Below are 25135 nucleotides of genomic sequence, written 5' to 3' on the forward strand. Positions count from 1 at the left end.
CTGTACACTCATCCGCCCTGTACACTCATCCACTCTATACACTCATCCGCTCTATACACTCATCTGTTCTATACACTCATCCGCTCTGTACACTCATCCTTTCTATACACTCATCCGCTCTATACATTTGCCAGGTCTGTACATTCATCTGCATCAGCGATCTACACACTCTCCGCACTTCCGTCCACTATCCACACTCCTGTGCTCTGCATACTCATCCGCTCTGCATACTCATCTGTTCCACACATTAATTCGGTTTACGTACTTCTGTTCTGCACATTCATCTGTTCTACTCACTCCTGCGCTTTACTCGCTTCTCTGTTATTTATGCACTCATCCGCTCTACACGCTCGTCCGCTCTACATACCCAACTATTCTACACACTTATCCGCTCAGGTTGATCATCCATTCTATACATTCATCCGATCTATTCACTCATTCGATTCATGCACTAATTTGAACTATATAGTTATCTGTTCTTCCACTCATGCATTCTTCCACTCAGCGCATTCATCTGTTCCACACGCTTCATCAGTTTTAACTATTGCATCCACGCCATTCACTTTGTTCACTCCTTGTGCATTAAGTCAATTTCAGGAGTTTATATCTCTTTACTGTTTCCGTATGATTTATTCTTATTGGCCATTTCAGTGCTTTGATCTACTTTTATCGTTTAATTCTGTTTGTCCTTCTAGCTTTCGTTATGGGTTATTAGGTGTCCATTTCTCGCATCGGGTAGTTTGTTGGATTGGTGTCATTGAGATTCTGTTTGTCTGTTGGGTTAGCTTGGTACGGGTTGGTTTTCGTGGAAGAGCCAGGTTTTCAGCAGTTTGCGGAAAGACATTAAATGCTCAGTTAGGCGGATGTGGGGTGGGAGTGAGTTCCACAGCGTGGGGGCCAAGGATGAGAATGACGATCCGCCTAATATGACTGAATTTGTCTTAGGTATGACTAGTAGTCGTGACAGGGGAGATGAAGAGTGCTGAGAGATTGAGGGGGACCAGGTACGTTTCCTCTTTAGTTTTTTTGCTGAGATTGGAGTGTAAGAGAGGGTAGGGGAGTGAGAGGGGGAGAGGGATGCGATTTCGGTTCTTGCTAGGGCTAGGTGTGCAGTTTTTAGGGAGGGGAAAGGGTGCGGTCGCAGGGGAAAGTGCCAGGGGTTTGTGGGTAAGGCATGGGGTGGATGAATGCAGGGTAGGGTGTGCCCGGTATGATAGTGAGGGGTGCGGGCGTGGTTAACGTTGGCTGGTCGGTGGTGGGGTTCGGCGGAGGAGTGGCCTTGGGGTGGTTGGCTCGCCATCGAGCCCCTCTGGCTTGGTGTTTGGAGATGGGAATGGTAGGGAGTGCGAAGTAGGGTGGGATGGCAGGAGATCAGGAAGTGGGGGCGGTCCACGGTGGTTTTTTCCGACAGGCTCTGGTGGAGTGGGTGCACTCATTTTGGACTTTTAGGTGCAGTCTAGGAGGGTTTTCTAATTGTATTTCTAAATTCAGTGGGGGCACACCATCCAACTTCAGTTTGCACAGAGATGATATTAGACTATAAGGTGTACTTCTAGATTCAACTGTACACAGAGATGATATTAGGCTATTAGAAAATATTAGGTACACTTCTAAGTTCAACTGTACACAGGGATGATGTATAGGGATGATATTAGGTCTATCTCTAGATTCAGTTTTATATAGAGGGAGTATTAGGCTATTCGGCACAGTTCTGGATTCTACATTACACAGATATACTACTAGGTATACTTTTAACTTAGACTTTGCGCAGAAGGGGTATTTAGGCACGCTTCTAACCTTAATGCTGTCATGTACACTTCTAATTTGATCTAAGCACGGAGAGACTAATTTGGACACCAGTCAGTTCAATTAGGATACGCTAATAGGCATATTTCACTCAATTCGACTTTATACAGGGAGGGTATTAGGCTATTCGGCACAGTTCTGGATTCTAGAATCAACTTTGCACAGAGAGGTTATTAGGGAGATTAGTTGGTTCAACCAGGCATCGTATTAGACTATTTAGATATTGGGCACACTTCTAAATTCAACTTTCGCAGAGAGGCTATTGGTCACACTTTTAGATTCACCTTTCGCAGAGAGTCTATTGGGCACACTTCTAAATTCAACTTTCATCTATAGTCTAAATTCAACTTTCACAGAGAGTCTATTGGGCACGCTTTAAATTCAACTTCTAGGTGCACTTCTAAGTTCAGCTTTCTCAGAGGGGCTATTGGGACACTTTTAAATTCAAATTCTAAATGCCTTCTAAGTTCAACTTTCACATAGAGCCTATTGAGCACATGTCTAAGTTGGATTTTTTACAGAGAGGCTATTGGGCACATTTCTAATATCAACTTTCAATGAGCGGCTATTGGGCACACTTCTAAATTCAACTTTCAATGAGGGACTGTTGGGCACACTTCCAAATTCAACTTTCAATGGGCGGCTATTGGGCACACTTCTAAATTCAACTTTCAATGAGCGACTGTTGGGCACACTTCTAAGTTCAACATTCAGTGAGCGGCTTTTGGACACACTTCTAAATTCAAAGAGAGGCTATTGGGCACACTTCTAAATTCAACTTTCAATGAGGGGCTATTGGGCATACTTCTAAATTCAAAGAGAAGCTATTGGGTGCACTTCTAAATTCAATATTCAATGAGAGGATTTTAGAAACACTTCTAAATTCAAAGAGAAATTCATCTTTCAATGAGCGACTGTTGGGCACACTTCTAAATTCGACTTTCAATGAGCGGCTATTGGACACACTTCTAAATTCAGAGAGAGGCTATTGGGCGAACTTCTAAATTCAACTTTCAATGAGCTATTGGGCACACTTCTAAATTCAAAGAGAGGGTATTGGGCACACTTCTAAATTCAACTTTCAATGAGCGGCTATTGGGCACCCTTCTAAATTCAAAGAGAGGCTATTGGGTGCACTTCTAAATTCAAAATTCAATCAGCGGCTATTGGGCACATTTCTAAATTCAACTTTCAAAGATCGGCTATTGGGCACACTTCTAAATTCAACTTTCAATGAGCGGCTGTTGGGCACACTTCTAAATTCAAAGCGAGGCTATTGGGCACACTTCTAAATTCAACTTTCAAAGAGAAGCTATTGGGCACACTTCTAGATTCAACTTTCAATGAGCGGCTGCTGGGCACACTTCTAAATTCAAAGACAGGCTATTGGGCCCACTTCTAAATTCAACTTTCAAAGAGAGGCTATTGGGCGCACTTCTCAATTCAACTTTCAATGTGCGGCTGTTGGGCACACTTCTAAATTCAACTTTCGAAGAGAGGCTATTGGGCACACTTCTAGATTCAACTTCCAATGAGCGGCTATTGGGCACACATCTAAATTCAACTTTCAATGAGCGACTGTTGGGCACACTTCTAAATTCAAAGACAGGCTATTGGGCACACTTCTAAATTCAACTTTCAAAGAGAGGCTATTGGGCGCACTTCTCAATTCAACTTTCAATGAGTGGCTGTTGGGCACACTTCTAAATTCAAAGAGAGGCTATTGGGCACCTTCTAAATTCAACTTTCAATGAGCAACTGTTGGGCACAGTTCTAAATTCGACTTTCAGTGAGTGACTGTTAGGCACACTTCTAAATTCAGAAAGAGGCTATAGGGCGCACTTCTAAATTAAACTTTCAAAGAGAGGCTATTGGGTGCACTTTTAAATTCAACTTTCAATGAGCGGCTATTGGGCACACTTCTAAATTCAAAGAGAGGCTATTGGGCACACTTCTAAATTCAAAGAGAGGCTATTGGGCGCACTCGGGGTCATCTTCGACTCCACACTCTCCTTCTCTCCTCATATATCTGACGTCTCTAAGAAGTCACACTACCAGCTGCACCTCCTCAGAAGTATTCTTCCCTTCCTCTCCTTCCCCCAGAAGCTCACCGTCTCCCGAGCCCTGGTTCTCTCGAAGCTGGACTACTGTAACACCCTCTATCTTAATCTGCCTGCCTCCACTCTCCGCCCTCTGCAACTCATCCAGAACAGAACTGCGAGACTTGTCCTTGGCCTCAAGCCCAGGGACCGTATCTCTCCAGGACTGAAATCTCTACACCGGCTCCCAGTGGCTGCGAGGATTAAGTTCAAAACCCTCTGCATTGTCCACAAGGCCTTCTGGGGCCTAAAAACCTTCAACTCTCTCTTCCTAAATATCTTCCTTCCCGAGCCCTTCGCTCATCCGTCTCCAACTACCTCAGGGTCAGCCGCTTCTCGAAGCAATGAGCTGGGGGTAGATCTCTCTCCGCGGCAGGGGCCTCCCTCTGGAACAGCCTCCCTGCCTCCCTGAAACTTGAGGAGAACCATCTCCGGTTCCGGAAGCACCTCAAAACCTTCCTCTTTGCTTCTGCTTTCTCTCTCCCTCTCCCCTGCTAAATTCTTCACTGAAACTGCACTGAATCTGCAACTGGGCCACTCTCACCGACCTCGGTCCTGGGCCCAGCCACTCTCCACTTGCACTGCCTCCCTGGCAACCCCTGCACTGCAGGACTGTCTCTGTATCCCTACAGCCCCCCCTTCCCAGCACTTGTGTGCACTTACCTTGCACTTGCCACCAGCTGGCCCTATTTATTTATTTATTTTTATTCTACTTACTTTGTACTGCACTTCCCCCACCCCCTCCCCTTGCACTTTCTCCCTTCCTCCTACCCCTGCACTTGCACGATCTGAATGACACCTGGCCTAGTAGGATCGTTGTCTATCTTCCCCTTGTTCCCCCCTCCTTGCCTCGTCACGCCTTGAAACACTTGTGTATAGGCGCGTTACAAATGCCATATCATATCATATCACATATCATATCACTTCTAAATTCAACATTCAATGAGCGGCTATTGGGCGCACTTCTAAATTCAACTTTCAATGAGCGACTGTTGGGCACACTTCTAAATTCAACATTCAATGAGTGGCTATTGGGCACACTTCTAAATTCAACTTTCAATGAGCGACTGTTGGGCGCACTTCTAAATTCGACTTTCAGCGAGTGGCTATTGGGCACACTTCTAAATTCAAGTTTCAATGAGCGGTTATTGGGCACACTTCTAAATTCAAAGAGAGGCTATTGGGCACACTTCTAAATTCAACTTTCAAAGAGAAGCTATTGGGCATACTTCTAGATTCAACTTTCAATGAGCGGCTGTTGGGCACACTTCTAAATTCAAAGACAGGCTATTGGGCCCACTTCTAAATTCAACTTTCAAAGAGAGGCTATTGGGCGCACTTCTCAATTCAACTTTCAATGTGCGGCTGTTGGGCACACTTCTAAATTCAAAGAGAGGCTATTGGGCACCTTCTAAATTCAACTTTCAATGAGCAACTGTTGGGCACACTTCGAAATTCGACTTTCAGTGAGCGACTGTTAGGCACACTTCTAAATTCAGAAAGAGGCTATAGGGCGCACTTCTAAATTCAACTTTCAAAGAGAGGCTATTGGGTGCACTTTTAAATTCAACTTTCAATGAGCGGCTATTGGGCACACTTCTAAATTCAAAGAGAGGCTATTGGGCACACTTCTAAATTCAAAGAGAGGCTATTGGGCGCACTCGGGGTCATCTTCGACTCCACACTCTCCTTCTCTCCTCATATATCTGACGTCTCTAAGAAGTCACACTACCAGCTGCACCTCCTCAGAAGTATTCTTCCCTTCCTCTCCTTCCCCCAGAAGCTCATCGTCTCCCGAGCCCTGGTTCTCTCGAAGCTGGACTACTGTAACACCCTCTATCTTAATCTGCCTGCCTCCACTCTCCGCCCTCTGCAACTCATCCAGAACAGAACTGCGAGACTTGTCCTTGGCCTCAAGCCCAGGGACCGTATCTCTTCAGGACTGAAATCTCTACACTGGCTCCCAGTGGCTGCGAGGATTAAGTTCAAAACCCTCTGCATTGTCCACAAGGCCTTCTGGGGCCTAAAAACCTTCAACTCTCTCTTCCTAAATATCTTCCTTCCCGAGCCCTTCGCTCATCCGTCTCCAACTACCTCAGGGTCAGCCGCTTCTCGAAGCAACGAGCTGGGGGTAGATCTCTCTCCGCGGCAGGGGCCTCCCTCTGGAACAGCCTCCCTGCCTCCCTGAAACTTGAGGAGAACCATCTCCGGTTCAGCAAGCACCTCAAAACCTTCCTCTTTGCTTCTGCTTTCTCTCTCCCTCTCCCCTGCTAAATTCTTCACTGAAACTGCACTGAATCTGCAACTGGGCCACTCTCACCGACCTCGGTCCTGGGCCCAGCCACTCTCCACTTGCACTGCCTCCCTGGCAACCCCTGCACTGCGGGACTGTCTCTGTATCCCTACAGCCCCCCCTTCCCAGCACTTGTGTGCACTTACCTTGCACTTGCCACCAGCAGGCCCTATTTATTTATTTATTTTTATTCTACTTACTTTGTACTGCACTTCCCCCTCCCCCTCTCCTTGCACTTTCTCCCTTCCTCCTACCCCTGCACTTGCACGATCTGAATGACACCTGGACTAGTAGGATCGTTGTCTATCTTCCCCTTGTTCCCCCCTCCCTGCCTCGTCACGCCTTGAAACACTTGTGTATAGGCGCGTTACAAATGCCATATCATATCATATCATATATCATATCACTTCTAAATTCAACATTCAATGAGCGGCTATTGGGCGCACTTCTAAATTCAACTTTCAATGAGCGACTGTTGGGCACACTTCTAAATTCAACATTCAATGAGTGGCTATTGGGCACACTTCTAAATTCAACTTTCAATGAGCGACTGTTGGGCGCACTTCTAAATTCGACTTTCAGCGAGTGGCTATTGGGCACACTTCTAAATTCAAGTTTCAATGAGCGGTTATTGGGCACACTTCTAAATTCAAAGAGAGGTTATTGGGCACACTTCTAAATTCAACTTTCAAAGAGAAGCTATTGGGCACACTTCTAGATTCAACTTTCAATGAGCGGCTGTTGGGCACACTTCTAAATTCAAAGACAGGCTATTGGGACCACTTCTAAATTCAACTTTCAAAGAGAGGCTATTGGGCGCACTTCTCTATTCAACTTTCAATGTGCGGCTGTTGGGCACACTTCTAAATTCAACTTTCGAAGAGAGGCTATTGGGCACACTTCTAGATTCAACTTTCAATGAGCGGCTATTGGGCACACATCTAAATTCAACTTTCAATGAGCGGCTGTTGGGCACACTTCTTAATTCAAAGACAGGCTATTGGGCACACTTCTAAATTCAACTTTCAAAGAGAGGCTATTGGGCGCACTTCTCAATTCAACTTTCAATGAGTGGCTGTTGGGCACACTTCTAAATTCAAAGAGAGGCTATTGGGCACCTTCTAAATTCAACTTTCAATGAGCAACTGTTGGGCACACTTCTAAATTCGACTTTCAGTGAGCGACTGTTAGGCACACTTCTAAATTCAGAAAGAGGCTATAGGGCGCACTTCTAAATTCAACTTTCAAAGAGAGGCTATTGGGTGCACTTTTAAATTCAACTTTCAATGAGCGGCTATTGGGCACACTTCTAAATTCAAAGAGAGGCTATTGGGCACACTTCTAAATTCAAAGAGAGGCTATTGGGCGCACTCGGGGTCATCTTCGACTCCACACTCTCCTTCTCTCCTCATATATCTGACGTCTCTAAGAAGTCACACTACCAGCTGCACCTCCTCAGAAGTATTCTTCCCTTCCTCTCCTTCCCCCAGAAGCTCACCGTCTCCCGAGCCCTGGTTCTCTCGAAGCTGGACTACTGTAACACCCTCTATCTTAATCTGCCTGCCTCCACTCTCCGCCCTCTGCAACTCATCCAGAACAGAACTGCGAGACTTGTCCTTGGCCTCAAGCCCAGGGACCGTATCTCTCCAGGACTGAAATCTCTACACTGGCTCCCAGTGGCTGCGAGGATTAAGTTCAAAACCCTCTGCATTGTCCACAAGGCCTTCTGGGGCCTAAAAACCTTCAACTCTCTCTTCCTAAATATCTTCCTTCCCGAGCCCTTCACTCATCCGTCTCCAACTACCTCAGGGTCAGCCGCTTCTCGAAGCAACGAGCTGGGGGTAGATCTCTCTCCGCGGCAGGGGCCTCCCTCTGGAACAGCCTCCCTGCCTCCCTGAAACTTGAGGAGAACCATCTCCGGTTCAGCAAGCACCTCAAAACCTTCCTCTTTGCTTCTGCTTTCTCTCTCCCTCTCCTGCTAAATTCTTCACTGAAACTGCACTGAATCTGCAACTGGGCCACTCTCACCGACCTCGGTCCTGGGCCCAGCCACTCTCCACTTGCACTGCCTCCCTGGCAACCCCTGCACTGCGGGACTGTCTCTGTATCCATACAGCCCCCCCTTCCCAGCACTTGTGTGCACTTACCTTGCACTTGCCACCAGCTGGCCCTATTAATTTATTTATTTGTATTCTACTTACTTTATACTGCACTTCCCCCTCCCCCTCCCCTTGCACTTTCTCCCTTCCTCCTACCCCTGCACTTGCACGATCTGAATGACACCTGGCCTAGTAGGATCGTTGTCTATCTTCCCCTTGTTCCCCCCTCCCTGCCTCGTCACGCCTTGAAACACTTGTGTATAGGCGCGTTACAAATGCCATATCATATCATATCATATATCATATCACTTCTAAATTCAACATTCAATGAGCGGCTATTGGGCGCACTTCTAAATTCAACTTTCAATGAGCGTCTGTTGGGCACACTTCTAAATTCAACATTCAATGAGTGGCTATTGGGCACACTTCTAAATTCAACTTTCAATGAGCGACTGTTGGGCGCACTTCTAAATTCGACTTTCAGTGAGTGGCTATTGGGCACACTTCTAAATTCAAGTTTCAATGAGCGGTTATTGGGCACACTTCTAAATTCAAAGAGAGGCTATTGGGCACACTTCTAGATTCAGCTTTCAATGAGCGGCTATTGGGCACACATCTAAATTCAACTTTCAATGAGCGGCTGTTGGGCACACTTCTAAATTCAAAGACAGGCTATTGGGCACACTTCTAAATTCAACTTTCAAAAAGAGGCTATTGGGCGCACTTCTCAATTCAACTTTCAATGAGCGGCTGTTGGGCACACTTCTAAATTCAACTTTCAAAGAGAGGCTATTGGGCACACTTCTAGATTCAACTTTCAATGAGCGGCTATTGGGCACACATCTAAATTCAACTTTCAATGAGCGGCTGTTGGGCACACTTCTAAATTCAAAGACAGGCTATTGGGCACACTTCTAAATTCAACTTTCAAAGAGAGGCTATTGGGCGCACTTCTCAATTCAACTTTCAATGAGCGGCTGTTGGGCACACTTCTAAATTCAAAGAGAGGCTATTGGGCACACTTCTAAATTCAACTTTTAATGAGCAACTGTTGGGCACACTTCTAAATTCGACTTTCAGTGAGCGACTGTTGGGCACACTTCTAAATTCAGAAAGAGGCTATAGGGCGCACTTCTAAATTCAACTTTCAAGAGAGGCTATTGGGTGCACTTCTAAATTCAACTTTCAATGAGTGGCTATTGGGCACACTTCTAAATTCAAAGAGAGGCTATTGGGCACACTTCTAAATTCAACTTTTAATGAGCGGATATTGGGCACACTTCTAAATTCAAAGAGAGGCTATTGGGCACACTTCTAAATTCAGCTTTTAATGAGCGGATATTGGGCACACTTCTAAATTCAAAGAGAGGCTATTGGGCATACTTCTAAATTCAAAGAGAGGCTATGGGGCGCACTCGGGGTCATCTTCGACTCCACACTCTCCTTCTCTCCTCATATATCTGACGTCTCTAAGAAGTCACACTACCAGCTGCACCTCCTCAGAGGTATTCTTCCCTTCCTCTCCTTCCCCCAGAAGCTCACCGTCTCCCGAGCCCTGCTTCTCTCGAAGCTGGACTACTGTAACAGCCTCTATCTTAATCTGCCTGCCTCCACTCTCCGCCCTCTGCAACTCATCCAGAACAGAACTGCGAGACTTGTCCTTGGCCTCAAGCCCTCTCCAGGACTGAAATCTCTACACTGGCTCCCAGTGGCTGCGAGGATTAAGTTCAAAACCCTCTGCATTGTCCACAAGGCCTTCTGGGGCCTGGGGCCTAAATACCTTCAACTCTCTCTTCCTAAATATCTTCCTTCCCGAGCCCTTCGCTCATCCGTCTCCAACTCCCTCAGGGTCAGCCGCTTCTCGAAGCAACGAGCTGGGGGTAGATCTCTCTCCGCGGCAGGGGCCTCCCTCTGGAACAGCCTCCCTGCCTCCCTGAAACTTGAGGAGAACCATCTCCGGTTCCGGAAGCACCTCAAAACCTTCCTCTTTGCTTCTGCTTTCTCTCTCCCTCTCCCCTGCTAAATTCTTCACTGAAACTGCACTGAATCTGCAACTGGGCCACTCTCACCGACCTCGGTCCTGGGCCCAGCCACTCTCCACTTGCACTGCCTCCCTGGCAACCCCTGCACTGCGGGACTGTCTCTGTATCCCTACCGCCCCCCCTTCCCAGCACTTGTGTGCACTTAACTTGCACTTGCCACCAGCTGGCCCTATTTATTTATTTATTTTTATTCTACTTACTTTGTACTGCACTTCCCCCCTCCCCCCCTTGCACTTTCTCCCTTCCTCCTACCCCTGCACTTGCACGATCTGAATGACACCTGGCCTAGTAGGATCGTTGTCTATCTTCCCCTTGTTCCCCCCTCCCTGCCTCGTCACGCCTTGAAACACTTGTGTATAGGCGCGTTACAAATGCCATATCATATCATATCATATATCATATCACTTCTAAATTCAACATTCAATGAGCGGCTATTGGGCGCACTTCTAAATTCAACTTTCAATGAGCGACTGTTGGGCACACTTCTAAATTCAACATTCAATGAGTGGCTATTGGGCACACTTCTAAATTCAACTTTCAATGAGCGGCTATTGGGTACACTTCTAAATTCAAAGAGAGGCTATTGGGCACACTTCAAAATTCAACTTTTAATGAGCGGATATTGGGCACACTTCTATATTCAACTTTTACATGTATGGGACAGAGTTTCCAAATGCAAATATATTACAGATATGGGATTCTAGGTTGAGTGGTAGGGTAGCATGGAGAGAAGTAATTGCTTCGGTCCCCGCCCTTGCAACACTTACTTATTATCGCTTCTTGCTTCTCCTGCGGATACCTGCAGATACGAAGTGGAGCCGTCACTGTAGGAGCCGTCCTTTGCCTCGGGTCCTTAGCCGATGGGAGGCCGGGCAGAGGGCTGCCCCGGGAGGGTCAGTTTGACTGGGGCGTGTGGCCAATCAGGGTAGTGGGCAAGCCCAGGGGAGGGCTGATGGGACAAACCAGGAAGCAGAAAAGATGGCGAGGGGAGCGGGTTACAAGGACGCAGCTCACGATTTCCAGATAAATCTAATGAAAATGGGGCTCAGATGCACTCACCAGGCATGGATGCGCGCCTCAGGCACGGATGACAATGAAAGAGTTTGGGAGGCCGGCGGTTTGGTAGATTCAGGGACGAGCGATCAGGAGACAAATCAGGGTAGTGGGCGGGCTCAGGGGAGGGCTGATGGGACAAACCAGGAAGCAACAAAGATGGCGAGGGGAGCGGGTTACAAGGACGCAGCTCACGATTTCCGGCCAAATCTAATGAAAATGGGGCTCAGATGCACTCACCAGGCACGGGTGCACTCCTCAGGCACAGATGACAATGAAAGAGTTGGGGAGGCCAGCGGTTTGGTAGATTCAGGGACGAGCAAGCAGGAGATCAATCAGGGTAGTGGGCGGGCACAGGGGAGGGCTGATGGGACAAACCAGGAAGCAGCAAAGATGGTGAGGGGAGCGGGTTACAAGGACGCAGCTCACGATTTCCAGACAAATCAAATGAAAATGGGGCTCAGATGCACTCACCAGGCACGGATGCACTCCTCAGGCACGGATGACAATGAAAGAGTTGGGGAGGCCGGCGGTTTGGTAGATTCAGGGACGAGCGAGCAGGAGACCAATCAGGGTAGTGGGCGGGCACTGGGCAGGGCTGATGGGACAAACCAGGAAGCAGCAAAGATGGCGAGGGGAGCGGGTTACAAGGACACAGCTCACGATTTCCGTGCAAATCGAATGAAAATGGGGTTCAGATGCACTCACCAGGCACGGATGCGCTCCTCAGGCACGGATGACAATGCATTTAACACAAAGTATTTGGTGACCAGGCAATCTGGTTGGTCCCATAAACTGCCAAACACTGAAGCCCATCAACACAAAGTGAAGTGGTCTGCACAATGCCAGGAACTGGTCTAAACCAGTCCAAAACACTATGGAGGCAGCCATCGTCGGCTCACAAAAAGCCCATGTGGGCACAATGGCAATTTTAAGGCCTGCCTCATGGATTCCCTAAAAGAAAAATTTAAAAAAGAAGGCAGTCCCTGAAAACAGAATGGCTGAAAGTGGAACTTAAAAACCCATTCGTACTTATAATCGTAAATATTAGCTTTCCCCAGCCAAGCCCCTAAAACCAATATAGGTTGTTAGAACCACCCTAGTGCAAAGAAAGGGATACCGGAGAGGCACCCCAAAGACTGGGCGGCTTATGGGCCACCCAATATCATATACATTAAGGTGGACAGGGATGTAGTGGCATGGAGACTTCAACAGAAGTGTCTCTGATCACCAAAATAAATTTGAAATTCACCAAAATAGAGGGGGAGGGTGCAAAAACAGCAGGGGTCCCATGAAATGTAGAACCCCCGAAACTGGGATTCTGTCCTAACCAGAACCTCTCAAGCCAGAAGCAAAAGCAGCAGAAAAAAAGACCCTGGAGGGGTGCTAGCAAATCCAAACAAGATAGCAGCATCTAGGGGAAGCTTCACATCGTAAAGGTAGGCCCAACAAGAACGGTGCTGCAACGAGACTTGGTGCACCGATAGAACTTGCTCAGGGAGGAGAGCTAACCGCAGTGAGCTGGCAGCTGCGATACCGGAGCGAACACCTGCTTCAATCTGGAGATCTCTGCAGCATCATATGAGGCTGGACTTGGTGGCAGAGTATCAGTAATTCAAAAATCCAGAGGAGCTCCATTGTAAGAATAGGCTAGATAGTCTGGCCTGCAAGATCAGACATTACGGGTTTAGGAGTTAGACTCTGAGCCTGCCGGAGCTGGGCTCTGCCCAGGTCTATGTTCTTTTCCCGCCAGGTTTTTTCCCCGCTGGGTTTTATTGTGAACATTTTTCATCTAAAAAACGAATTGAATGTATTTGTTTATATTTGGAGGGGTTTAATCCCTATCCCTACCCCCTACCCCTTTTACACCCTTACCCTCCCCCCTTTGACGTAAATACACGGATCAAGGAAAAGATAGATATGCATGCTAGTGACTCTAGATATAACTGAGGAGAGAAGGAAAAACAAACAGAAATTCAGATAAACAAGTGAAACACAAAATTATTACTTTCACATGTCTATTTTAGATAGGGAATGGTGTCCTAACTGTGTCCCGGGCCCAACGTGTAAAGGTCAGGGGTTCAGAAACTAGAAAAGCTTTTTATGGGCTTCTAATCCGTTAATATGATAGTCGCTTGTTTTGTTCCTCCCCTACCTTTCTGCACCCCTCTCCCTCACCTCTTGTTTTTTTTTCCGGCTCTACCAGAAATGTCGTCAGGCCTAGTACGGTAGTCACTTGTCTGTTTCCATTTCCTTCCCACTCTCCCCCTCCCTTCCTTATCTATGTCTTAGCTCTTGCACTATCTGAAATGTCGTCGGGCCGAGTACGATAGTTAATTTCACATCCTTACTGTTCATGGCCTGTAAGAATGTAATTGTTTTTTCCCTTGTTCCCTCCCTTGCCTTGAAGCGCTTTGAAACACATTGTGTATAGGCGCTATATAAATAAACTATCATATCATATCATATCAATAACACTACTTTAGTATTTTGCAGTGGCTTTCTGAGCATCGTTTCAAACTTCTAACCGCTGCTTCAGTGGCATGAGTCATGGTTCAATGCAGGGGAGCAGCTCAATTTGATTCATGCACGGGTGCATGTATTGCTGTCAATGGGCAGCTCAAGAAATAAACTGTGTCTAGTTGCTGGCAGTTGTTGTTGCAGTTGTGGTAGCTCAATGCCTCAACGGGCGACTTGAATATGAAGAAGAAGGCAATTCAGCGCTGATGGAATGATGCAGGTATACATCATCGGGCATACAGGATCAGCAGTGATCATCATCGGGCATACAGGATCAGCAGTGATCATCATCGGGCATACAGGATCAGCAGTGATCATCATCGGGCATACAGGATCAGCAGTGACTGGCTTCTACTTCACATCTCAACTAGATTCTCTGGGCAGCTCAACACTCGGGTAACAGGCGATGGGGAAGTAGGCTATCATCTGCAGTGCAACAGTAGTCTGATGCCTGCTCACTTTCCCTCAAATCAAGGAATGCTGGCTACTGCAAGCAGCAATGCCAAGGGCAGAATCGTTGTGCTTGCAGCACAATCTGGGCCCTTTAACAGGTCCCTTGAAGAGAATTATGCTTTGTCTGTTTTTTCCCACTCCAAGGAAATACTTCAGAGGTGCTTACAGGTTCTTGTCCAGTCCTGGGTTGTGTTCCATGAGTACCAGCTGCCTTCAGCAGCAGGCAGGCTTTCTTCCAGTTGTCCCCACTCTTGTCCCCCAGAGGTGACTGAGGGCAGAGCCGCCACCACACCTGGAGATCGTGACTCCTCCCTATGCAAGGGAGTTTTTAGTAGCTTTAGCTCCAACATGAGTTTCATCATGATCCTTCTGCTATTCCATAGATAAATCCAAAGGATAATTCACCAAATGGTGGTTTCACACCCCGATGTAGTCTAATCCTAACAGTGGGGTTGGTCCTTTTTCAAGCCTTCTTTTAAAGGTCAATGCAGATGTTCATATTCAGAATCCTTGATTTGCAGGAGGTTGGGGAGAGGCGTGTGGCGTTATGAAGGAAGTGGGGCACAGTTTTACCCAAGATGGGCAAAATCTTCTTCCTTTGGGTTTCTGGCCTTTTGACTTCCCTGGACCTCCCCTCAACCCTTGGTGCCTTGGTTCAAAGGGTCTCCATATTAATTAGTTCCTCTTTGTCCCACAGCCTTCCTTCTTGAAGTGCCCGTTCCCAGCACTACCCCTTAAGGAAGCCAGCCCTCCTCCTGAGAGAGGTGTCAGAAGGCATGGTAGTAGCAACATATGTTACATGAGTGTAGCTGTACCCATGAGAGCATCTTCAAAGGCAGAAGCCTGCAGCAGATGTCTCTTATCTGCAGGAAAAAGTCGATAGCCAGAATGGGGAGAAAATGTATGTCAGAAAATTCCGTGTTGACTGTTCATTTAATTCCCTCATGAATCAGTATATCATGTTTTCTATTTAATTATTTAACAGTGTTGTAATGTCATTGTCTAACATCCTCTGTCCCCTCCCTTTTGACGTGTGGGCGCCTTGCTTCCTGATTAAACGCCTAACAATTGACCAATAAAAAATACATACATAATTCGATCATGGGGATAGAAAATAAATTTACTTTCACACTGTCCGTAATGTAAAACGGACAGCAAACCTACCTCTTGATACACGAGTTTAACAATTAATAATGTGTTTGGTTGGGGTATTTTTTAAGAACATACCCTCAATTCTGACCAAAATGATTTTAGCCTTAGCCACCTATTTGTATTTACATACCATAGTTTTCTCATAGTTTCTGTTTGGTTTAGAGGTTAAGAGTCATGGCATTCCCTTTGTATTAGCAAAGCTTTAAAAATGAAATCCATATAGGAGGCAGCGGCTCAGCTCCTGCAGGTGCACATTTGAATGATATGATACTTTTGTCTGAAAGGTGGCAATTCACTTCTCCGCTCCTTGGCTGTGTGGAGATGGTGCACAGCAGAAGTATACATGTGTCCACTAGAGTAAAGGCAGTGCTCATGTTATACACATGACAGTACATTTTTAGCAACAGACCTTATGTGGGAATTGTCTCTTTCTAACAGCCTGTAGAGGAACAGCTTTACTTTACATGGCAATAAACGAAAAACCTCAGGGTTGTCCACCCACACAAAAAGCATTCTATCACAGATGTTTTAAGTTTGGAAAAAAGTAAATCACCCAGCACTTCAAGAAGGCACTCCTGAGTCAAACTGTGATCCTTTATACCCACCATGGACTTGTGCAATGGCCTGTGCCTTCCATGTACTGGATGGCAAAAGGAACCATGAGACTTTCCTCATGGAAGTGAACTACTGTTTGTAAATAAAGGTGTATCCCTTGTGGTAGGTCAGAAGCAGGAAACAGACCAGTTTTTGGCATTCTTGAAATTCTTTTATTAAAATAATAGGTGAAAAATGCCTCACTATCCCTAATCTATGGATTTCACTGTCTAACCAAACTAAGTTGCTTGTCGACTGTTGTGAAGCTCAAAGTAATCAGTGTGTCCTCTGTACAAAACTACAAAACGAAGCTGTTCTGTCCCTACCATTAAGACACAAATAACAAAAGAGCAGGAGAATGACTTACTTCTCCTGGATAGGCTTCCTCATCCTTAGTGGACAATTCTGAGACTTTTGGCAATCTCTTGGATTAATATATTTAGTTCCTCTAGGGGACTTTCCCAAGTCTTTAGCTCCCTATTCATTACTTTTGTATACTTATTCGCCTCAGAAATATGGACTTTGGACCATGGGCCTCATTACGGGTCTGGCAGTAACCCTGTCAGTGCTACCGGCGGATTGCCGCCGGACCCGTAATATTTTAATGGCACCCGACTTGCCGTTGCCACCAGCTGATTACGAGTCCAGCGGCCCGGGAAGTCAGGCGCCAGTAAATTGTAAGTCCCCATTCCGGAAGCACCGGCACCATTTCTAACGGTGGAAGTGCTTCCATGATGGGTCTGCCTACCGTGGCCACTATGCCCAGCAGGGTCAGACCTGTCAGGCACAGCAGCCATGGCAGGCAGACTTGTAGTTCGCCGATCCAGAAACAAGGGTTTTGGTGAGCTTTCCGGCACCCTTATTTCTGGACTGGCAAACTCCTAATGATGCCAAATGTCTTTTTTAAGCATCTCTGAAAGTCTCTCCTTCTCTGAGTTTACTAGGGGTACTGAATCCCTCTTTTTTGTGGTTCTTCTTCTCTGTGTTTCTGTCATTCTTTAACTCCTTATGAATAAGACATTTGATATCATAATCGTCCTCTGAGTCACTGCTTTTCTCCTTGAGATAATTATAGCAGACCCAATAGTTATTCTTATTTTCTTGTCCAGTTCTAATATTACTGAGAATATAATAAAAAGTTTTGTACTGGTTCTCATTTGTCTTATTATCAGAACTCTCACTTGGACAAGTATGCAGAGTCGCAGAATATGTCTCACACTTCTTAGATTCGGGCCACTCACTTGGATGAGTAGGCTGAGTCCCACAGTGTTTCTCACTTTTCCCAGTTTCGGGCTACTCACTCGGATGAGTAGGATGATGGTACTCTTTATCCCTGTGTCCCTCCCGGGACTCCCACCGTCCCCATTATCTTGCTTCCAATGGGTTGCCGTTACCGGGCCTGTTTGCAGGATAGTGTAAGGGTAGGGACGTAGACGCAGCACACAGAGGTGGTGTGCTTGTGGGCATAAACCTTTATTTCATAGAAAGTAAGTAAAAACCCTGTCTGTCACTATAACTAAGAGGGTTTCTCTGCCTCAAATACAACTATGTAGAGTGTCAGAATGTCCATCAAAAGAAAAAAATAGTCCACTGTCCTTTGTACCACACTTATTTCCGCCCCTCACACTTCAAAAGAAAACTATATAACTACCTTCACCCTGATTCCAGAAAGGTGGTTCCTTCCTTCTGGGTGGCTTTAGGCAGTTTGTGACTGTTGGGGAACATGTCACTAGGCTTTCCAATGTAGTTACATGCAGATGGAGGGGGAGGTCTCCCTTCCGCAGGGCTTCTTAGTCAACTCTTCACAGTTCTACAAAGATGGCGGAAAATATCTTGCTTCCCCAAGTCTTCCCCAAGCTCTCTTTTTAAGATTCCCATTGATGTCTGTATTTTTGCCAGAAGATATCTCTCTCTCTTCCCCTGGGCTTCTCTTCCAGTTATGTGGATCCCAGTCCCCATTCTCAGGTTTATAATGTCTCTCACTCAGGCCTGCTGGTTCACTATTGTGCCAATCATTGTTTTGCACATACAAATGTTCAACCTTTCAGCATTCGGGTCCCTCACCCCTTTCTCTGGTTTATAAAGTCTCTTAATCTGGCCCGGTGACTAGCTTACCAGGCAGCCGCTGTTTGACACATAATGTCCTCTGGAATTCTTCCAAGTACTGGTACAAAGAACATGACGACTCTTGTACTATGCTGGATTGTTGTCAACAATTGGTTTTACCCTGAGGATCTCTCTTTTGCCCTGACTTGAATCAACTCCAACCTTCAGAGTCTCAACGGGGTTTTTGCTCTGTCCCCTGCTTCGTAGAGCAATTCCCCATTCATTAACACAGTTCTCTTCATACATTCTTTAAACTCCAAGGTCTTGCTCCATACCCCTGCTCTGCAGGTTGCTTCTCTCTCCAGCTCCCAGCTTCTCTGGGCTTCTCTCGTGGCGGTTCTCTAGCCCTGGGTTCTTCAGAGGTACAGCGGTATCTCCTTCCGCTCTCCAGCTCGCCGCTGCATATCTGTTTCTCCAGCTGTGGTCCCCATGTCTCAGCAGCATGCTTCACTGGGATGCATCTACTGCAAGCTTCTCCAGGCTTCTCACAGCCCTGGAAGTTGTGCAGCGGTTCACCAGCACTGGGTCCCTCTCAAGTACAGCAAGTCTTCCTACTGCTCTCCAGCTCACCGATGGATAAATGCTTCTCACCGCTGGATAAATGCTTCTCCCGCTGTGGTCCCCGTGTGGCGGTTCTCCAGCCCTGGGTTCTTTAGAGGTACAGCGGTATCTCCTTCCGCTCTCCAGCTCGCCGCTGCATATCTGTTTCTCCTGCTGTGGTCCACATGTCTCAGCAGCATGCTCCACTGGGATGCATCTGCTGCAAGCTTCTCTGGGCTTCTCTCAGCCCTGGAAGTTGTGCAGCGGTTCACCAGCACTGGGTTCCTCGCAGTTACAGTAGTTCCTCCTTCTGCTCTCCAGCTCACCCCTCAATAAATGCTTCTCCCGCTGTGGTCCCCTTGTCTCAGCAGCCTGCTCCGCTGTACTACCAGCTTCTCCAGCCTTCTCTCACCCCTGGAAGTCGTGCAGCGGTTCCCCAGCCCTGTGTCCCTCACAGGTACAGATGTTCCTCCTTCCACTTTCCAGTTTGCAACTGGATACCTGCTTCTCCCACTGTGGTACCTATGTCTCAGCGGCATGCTCCGCTGTGACACATCTGCTTTCTGTTCAGCATCTCTGTCTCCTTCGGTCCCTGTTCTCCACACGCCCACTCCCTGCAGCCAGTGGTCAAAATGTAAGAAAAAAAGTAGTGGAACTATGTTCCCTGCTAGCCTGCCCCGTCCCCACAAACCCCATTACCCTGCCCCCTCCGCACACAATACAAACCCCCAAACACATGTGCCTGCTGTTTAAGGGAATGTTCAGTGCAGTGCACTGAAAGTGCAAGTTTCAACTTCTTCCTGCACAGTTATTTTAAAAAGAAACCGTTCCGGAACGGTTTCTTTTTAAAATAAAAGTATAGGAGCTGTAAAACTTAATTTAAAAAAGTAGAGGAGCACCACTCCCAACCGCTCCCGCTCACTTCGACCACTGCCTGCAGCTTGTGGTTCCTCCAGGGAGGACCAGACCACAAGAGAAGTTCTCCCTCTCTTTTTATCTTTGTCCGGTTCGTGTGAGAGCTAGTATGTTTGTTTTAGTTCCGCAAAAGAGCTTTTCACTCCTCTTTTCTTCTTTCTCATATCATTGTCATTACTCTTCCTCGTCACAGTATGGTTTTTATTATACTCATAGACAGGTCTACTCTGCATAAAGTAACTATGAGTAAAAAGATGAGTTAAAGAGGATGGAACTGTTTTGGCCCTACCAGTTTGGGGTGATGTGATTTTGGGGATAGAGTGGTAATTGTTATACCACATTCTCCCTTAGTAGTCTTCCCTTTCTCCACAGATGGGGTTCCCTCCCATGGAATTGTCCCACTTAGTACCACCCCCAGAGGAACTATCGGGTAGCGGCCTCACCTCTCTGGCTCCATGAGAAGGGTCCGCCCCGGGGAGGAAGTTACGACATCCAGGGATTTGTCACAAAATAGGGACTTTCCTTGTAGTCAGCACAGCTTCAGGTCTCACTCTGACTCCTTGTGTTTCTTCTCCGTGGCTCTGCGGCACCAGTGCTCCAGCAGTCTCAGTGTTTTCAACAGACTGAACAGTGCACCTCTCCTGGGTCACACAACCTCCATCAACTGGTTCTCTCTCCCGAGGCTTTCTTCCGCCTCTCTCTTCTGCCTTCGGTTTCCTCTGTCCTTCTTGCCCACAGCACCTTGTGGCTTCCTCCTGATTGAGGATATCCTGGTCTTCCTAAGCACTCCCGACTCAGCTGATTTGAAACTGCCGGGTTTCACTTCTCACGGACAGTAGTCCATCTTCCCTTTTTATGATAGGTTGGTGGGTCCTCCTCCGGAATAGGATTATAGTCAGTTTTCTCTATAAGTTGGCCACTCTTCAATATTTGTTCATTCTTCTTCGTCACAGTAGTGTTGGTTCCCAACCATTGAGTTATCGATATAACTCGCTCAGCATTCCTTTTCTTCACAGTACTTTTACTATAGTGTTCCTTAGTTTGAATCTTGGGTCTTATGTCACAATAATAAACAGTGGCAGCATTGCAATTTATGTAATTGTGCAACTATTGCTCAGCTGTACACATAGCCCTAACACACTAAGGCCCGGATTCAGTTATTTGCGTGTAGAACAGGGATTTGCATGCCATTCGGCCCCCAAACCCCTTTTTAATAAATGGGGATTTGCGGACATAATGGCACGCAAATCCCTGTTTTACACGCAAATAACTCCATGAATCGAGTCTTTACTCCTCAAGATTCAGTTGAAGCTTAAGATGAGAACAAGTATTGGCAAAGTGTACAGTATTGGCTTGTGTGCAGGCATAAGGATAGGCATTTGCCTTGTACTTTCATAATGGTTGTACTTGGCGATAAGATGGAAAGAGCTGAAAATGGTCATATGATGGCAGCATCTGGGAAATGCCTATCTGATGCCTAAAATGGAGCCATAACTGGTATTTATTATTTTTCCACTGCTTGTTCTCAACATGAATTAAGTGCAAGTGACAGATTCAAGGAAGCACATCTTGCTTACACATCAGGTGGTTAAAAGCACACTTCCAGGAACTGATTTGTAGTTACATTTAAGCCATTACCTATCAGAAGATTGCTTAGAAATATCAAAGTCTGCACTATCAAATATCATAGTTTGATGTTACTGCTTGATAGAGTTGGCATAAAGAGATCCCAGGATAGTGTATTTTGGTTGGGGATGGGTAATTATTTAATGGAAATGGTGATAGGGATTGATACAGCCTTGGGCGGTCAAAGAGTGGGTAAAAAAGCCAACCAACACCCACATTCTGTGTCCTGTGACTCACATCCCACCTCTATGATATGTACACCCACACCAATAGTTTTGAAGTCCCACCAAATAGCTCAAAAACGTCAAATGAACATTAGATTGGTGCATTGTGTTTTCAGTAATGGTGCATGACTGTCTATCTTCTCTTATAGATACACGCGATGCTGTGCATGACCGCAAACACAGCTTACTGGAACTGTGCCTCAAGAACAGAAGAAACCACAGAACCAATGCCAAATGAGTCTGTCCCTCTCGAAGAGATTCCAGAGTCCAAAATGGGAGACCCGCTAGTTACGGCTTAGGATATTCAAGGGCAAGGGGACAGATGCAGACCCTTTTTCCGCATTTATGTGACATACAATTTTCAATTCATAAACAAGCTTCATCGACAATGGACTATAGGCCAAATAGCATAAATGGTACTGTACACTATGAAAGTCCATAGAAGACACCAACTAATTACTTTCAGAGCTATTTATGCAGTAGGACATACCAAGCGGTCAGAATCATTTTTCAAAGGCCCATTGGTGTGTGGAGTACATTTTATGTCACAGCTTGTGTTTTTCTCAACTCTTAAGTTCTTTGCTATTTATTGAGCAGTGTATTGTCTATGTGTTGTTCAGTCTGTTCTTATCCATATACTGTATCCATTGCATCGTTCAATCTGTCTCTAATGTTTGTTTTTCTTGGGGTGGGAGGGTTCGTCTTTCAGAGTAACCATGAAAACTACAATTGGGAGAGGATCAATGCTTTCTATACAACTTTATTCATGCAGAAGCAGCAAATAAATAATTTAAAATGCATGCGACTTTGCTTCATCTAAAGATTGTGTATAAATGCGCACAATATTGTTTGTTTATAAAGAAGATATGGTAACATTGTCAGGTATATATTTTGTTGTGTTCATTTCATTGTTGGGGAAGTATGTGGAGCTCGATGTTCCATACATGTGGAAATGGTGGAATCCTTCATATCAATAGAGCAGTCTTGAGCAAAGTGAATTTGAAATGACTACAGTATCCCTAACGTTCGGCCACAAAGAGTTTGCAAATTATAAAAAGCCCAGGTACAGACACAGGTGAAGTGAGAGAGGTAAAAAAATAATCTGAACCCAAAGTAAATACGTATCTTTGGCAAGTGGGGTCTTGAATGTAGCCACTTAATGATAGCTGGAATCATGCAGAATGTATCTGCCATATTTTATCAACCCAGATGTTTCCAAATGTACCAATACTAGGCTTTCACCTGATTATAACCAATGCATTTTTCCTATCGCACTCCAAGCTTTTGGAATTAGCCAATGGCGCGGCCACACTCCCGCACGTATCTGCTTACACATACAACTTGAATGACACTATGCACAGCACTTCTTCCGTGAGAATGTAGCTACATTTCACAACATCAAATCTGAACTGTAGCCATGCATATACCTGACTATCCTCTTACACACAGCCTGCAGCTTATTTCCCTAGTGCACATCTCTCCACCCATACACATGCCAATTAGACATGGGTGGCTAGCAGGGACTCAGTCACGCCATCATAGCCTTTAATAGCCCTTATTCACACACGCATACTAGCACCTGCTAACTTTCCCATACCTCGGACCCTCTGAGGGCTTTCAAACGACAGCGCGTTGGTAGCATACCCATTGTGAAAGGCGCTATACAAATGACAAAATGAAATGAAATGAAGACAGCTCAGTCGTCTAAGGGTTTTTCTCAGACATCTGTGTTCAGTCTGCAGATTCTACGTTTGAATCGCAAGTGGGCCAACTCAACTCTTCAAACGTCAGGGGTCAAGAAACAAAGAGTAGCATTAAAAAGGATAATAATGTCTCCAATTCTTGCAGTGCCTAGAAGTGGGTGAAGGTTTACATTACGCACTATATACAAACATGTTACTATAATCTTTGTCCCTTTTTCTCAAAACAGTGTGACACTGAGCTCTGTCAAACTTCACTGAAATAGTAGATTATTAAAATTGAAAAATGCAATCTTCTATTACTTTCCAATCGAATATTTTGGAGAAAATGCATTTGAATCTTATCAGGTATCACCATCTCTTCATGCTGCATTGATGACCTAAATCAGGGCACATATTCCTCCACAGAAGGAAATGGATATTGCACCATAAACATCAGTGCACTACAAAAAAAAGCAGCAACAAAAAGTCTTTAATCAGTGCCCTAATTCATGAATGCAAGCTGCTGGAATATCAGTATATCAGGAAAAGAGAACGTTCAGAACTCATGTTTTATCTATAGTTATAGGACCGCGTTATGAGCTAAATGATGGCTGTATCATCCTACACCGCCTGAGCCACATTACCGAAACTTTACACCGGAGCAAGTGTTCTATTTCTGGTTGTACAACAAAGTATTGCAATTCTCTGGCTGTAGGAAGAGATTACATTTAATCCACCATCTTTTTGTTTTCAGAAAAACATCTCATGCTTGTGAAGAAAAATATCTTGGATTTCTTTGGAGGCAGGAGTGCTTTCAGAGTCTGAAAATGGGCATAGTAATAGAGAAAAGGTCTCATAATTATTTGTGAAAAGGAGGGGATTATTTCAGTGCCTGTAAATTAATACAGCACCCTTTTGTGAGGAGACAAAATACTTGTGGTTGAATAGGAACAATCTGATAAGTATTTACCAGTGGAAGATTACATTGACTGGCGGTAAATTAGGGTGCCGTGTTTAGTGCCCAAACAAAATACTTGTTGCATGGAAACGTCTTTGGGTTCCTTGGCTAGAGAGGTGATTATATGTAATGTGCATACATCATTGTGCCTATTGTTTTCGGCAAGGCATGTTTTTTTTTATACAGAACAAGTTGTATCATTCTTTGCAGGTAGATGAATATTGCATTCAATGTCTGTAACTGAGTGTGCAACACACGACATCTTCTTACACCCAGTTTGGGAATGGACAAGTGAACATTTTCAACATCAACACGTGTGAATAGTTATAAAGTACCAAGGGGTGAAGGTTGTATGCTGAGTAACCTCAGCCCACTGAATTTGAGGGAGAAAGGGGAGAGAGGTTTCTGATTGCAGGAGAAACAAGGGACTGGGCAGAAGTGGGGATTGCAGGTTGTTCCTGTTCTCTCTTCAGCATCACACATATCCACTGACTGTGATCCTGCGGATAATAATGCTGGTATTGACCAAGATAACAGTGACCCATCCATGCCCAACCCACAATACATGAATTTGGAAACCAGTGAGATGAGAAGAGGAGGGCAATGTATTTCAATTGTATTTCATTTGTATAGAACTTTCAAGCAAAGCGCGTTTGTAAGATACAAATCGTACAAAATATTCACAAGGCATCGAAAGGATCAGGTAATAGAAAGAGATAGTAGACATTGCTCCAAGCAGGACCAGGAAAGAGCGATAGAGGAAACAGATCTAAAAGATAGCGGTAGATTTTACCAATGTTTTGATGCAAGAAGCGAGAAGGAACAGCAACGTGAAGGTGCGCAAGGAGTTTGAAGAACAGAAAGAAGTCACTGAGATTGGGATCGCAATGCACGAGGGGGAGAGTAAAAAGAGAAAACAGCAGAGAGATAGGATGGGCCAGTCCATGAAGAGATTTGAAGACAATGCAGAGAA

At 45.6% G+C, this 25135-nt stretch overlaps 1 protein-coding gene across 1 annotated transcript in view; it reads left to right on the plus strand.

The window, feature by feature from the left end:
- PLP1 (proteolipid protein 1) overlaps positions 1-22322 on the plus strand; it is a 187216-nt gene extending 164894 nt beyond the window's left edge. Inside the window, exon 7 of the mRNA XM_069613040.1 lies at positions 21672-22322. Coding sequence (XP_069469141.1) covers positions 21672-21821 — 150 coding nt within the window. The 3' untranslated portion in view covers positions 21822-22322. The remainder of the gene's footprint in view (positions 1-21671) is intronic.
- The last annotated feature ends 2813 nt before the right edge of the window (positions 22323-25135 follow it).

Source organism: Ambystoma mexicanum, chromosome 5p (assembly GCF_040938575.1).
Source record: "Ambystoma mexicanum isolate Mex_15411 chromosome 5p, UKY_AmexF1_1, whole genome shotgun sequence".
Lineage (NCBI taxonomy): Eukaryota > Metazoa > Chordata > Amphibia > Caudata > Ambystomatidae > Ambystoma > Ambystoma mexicanum.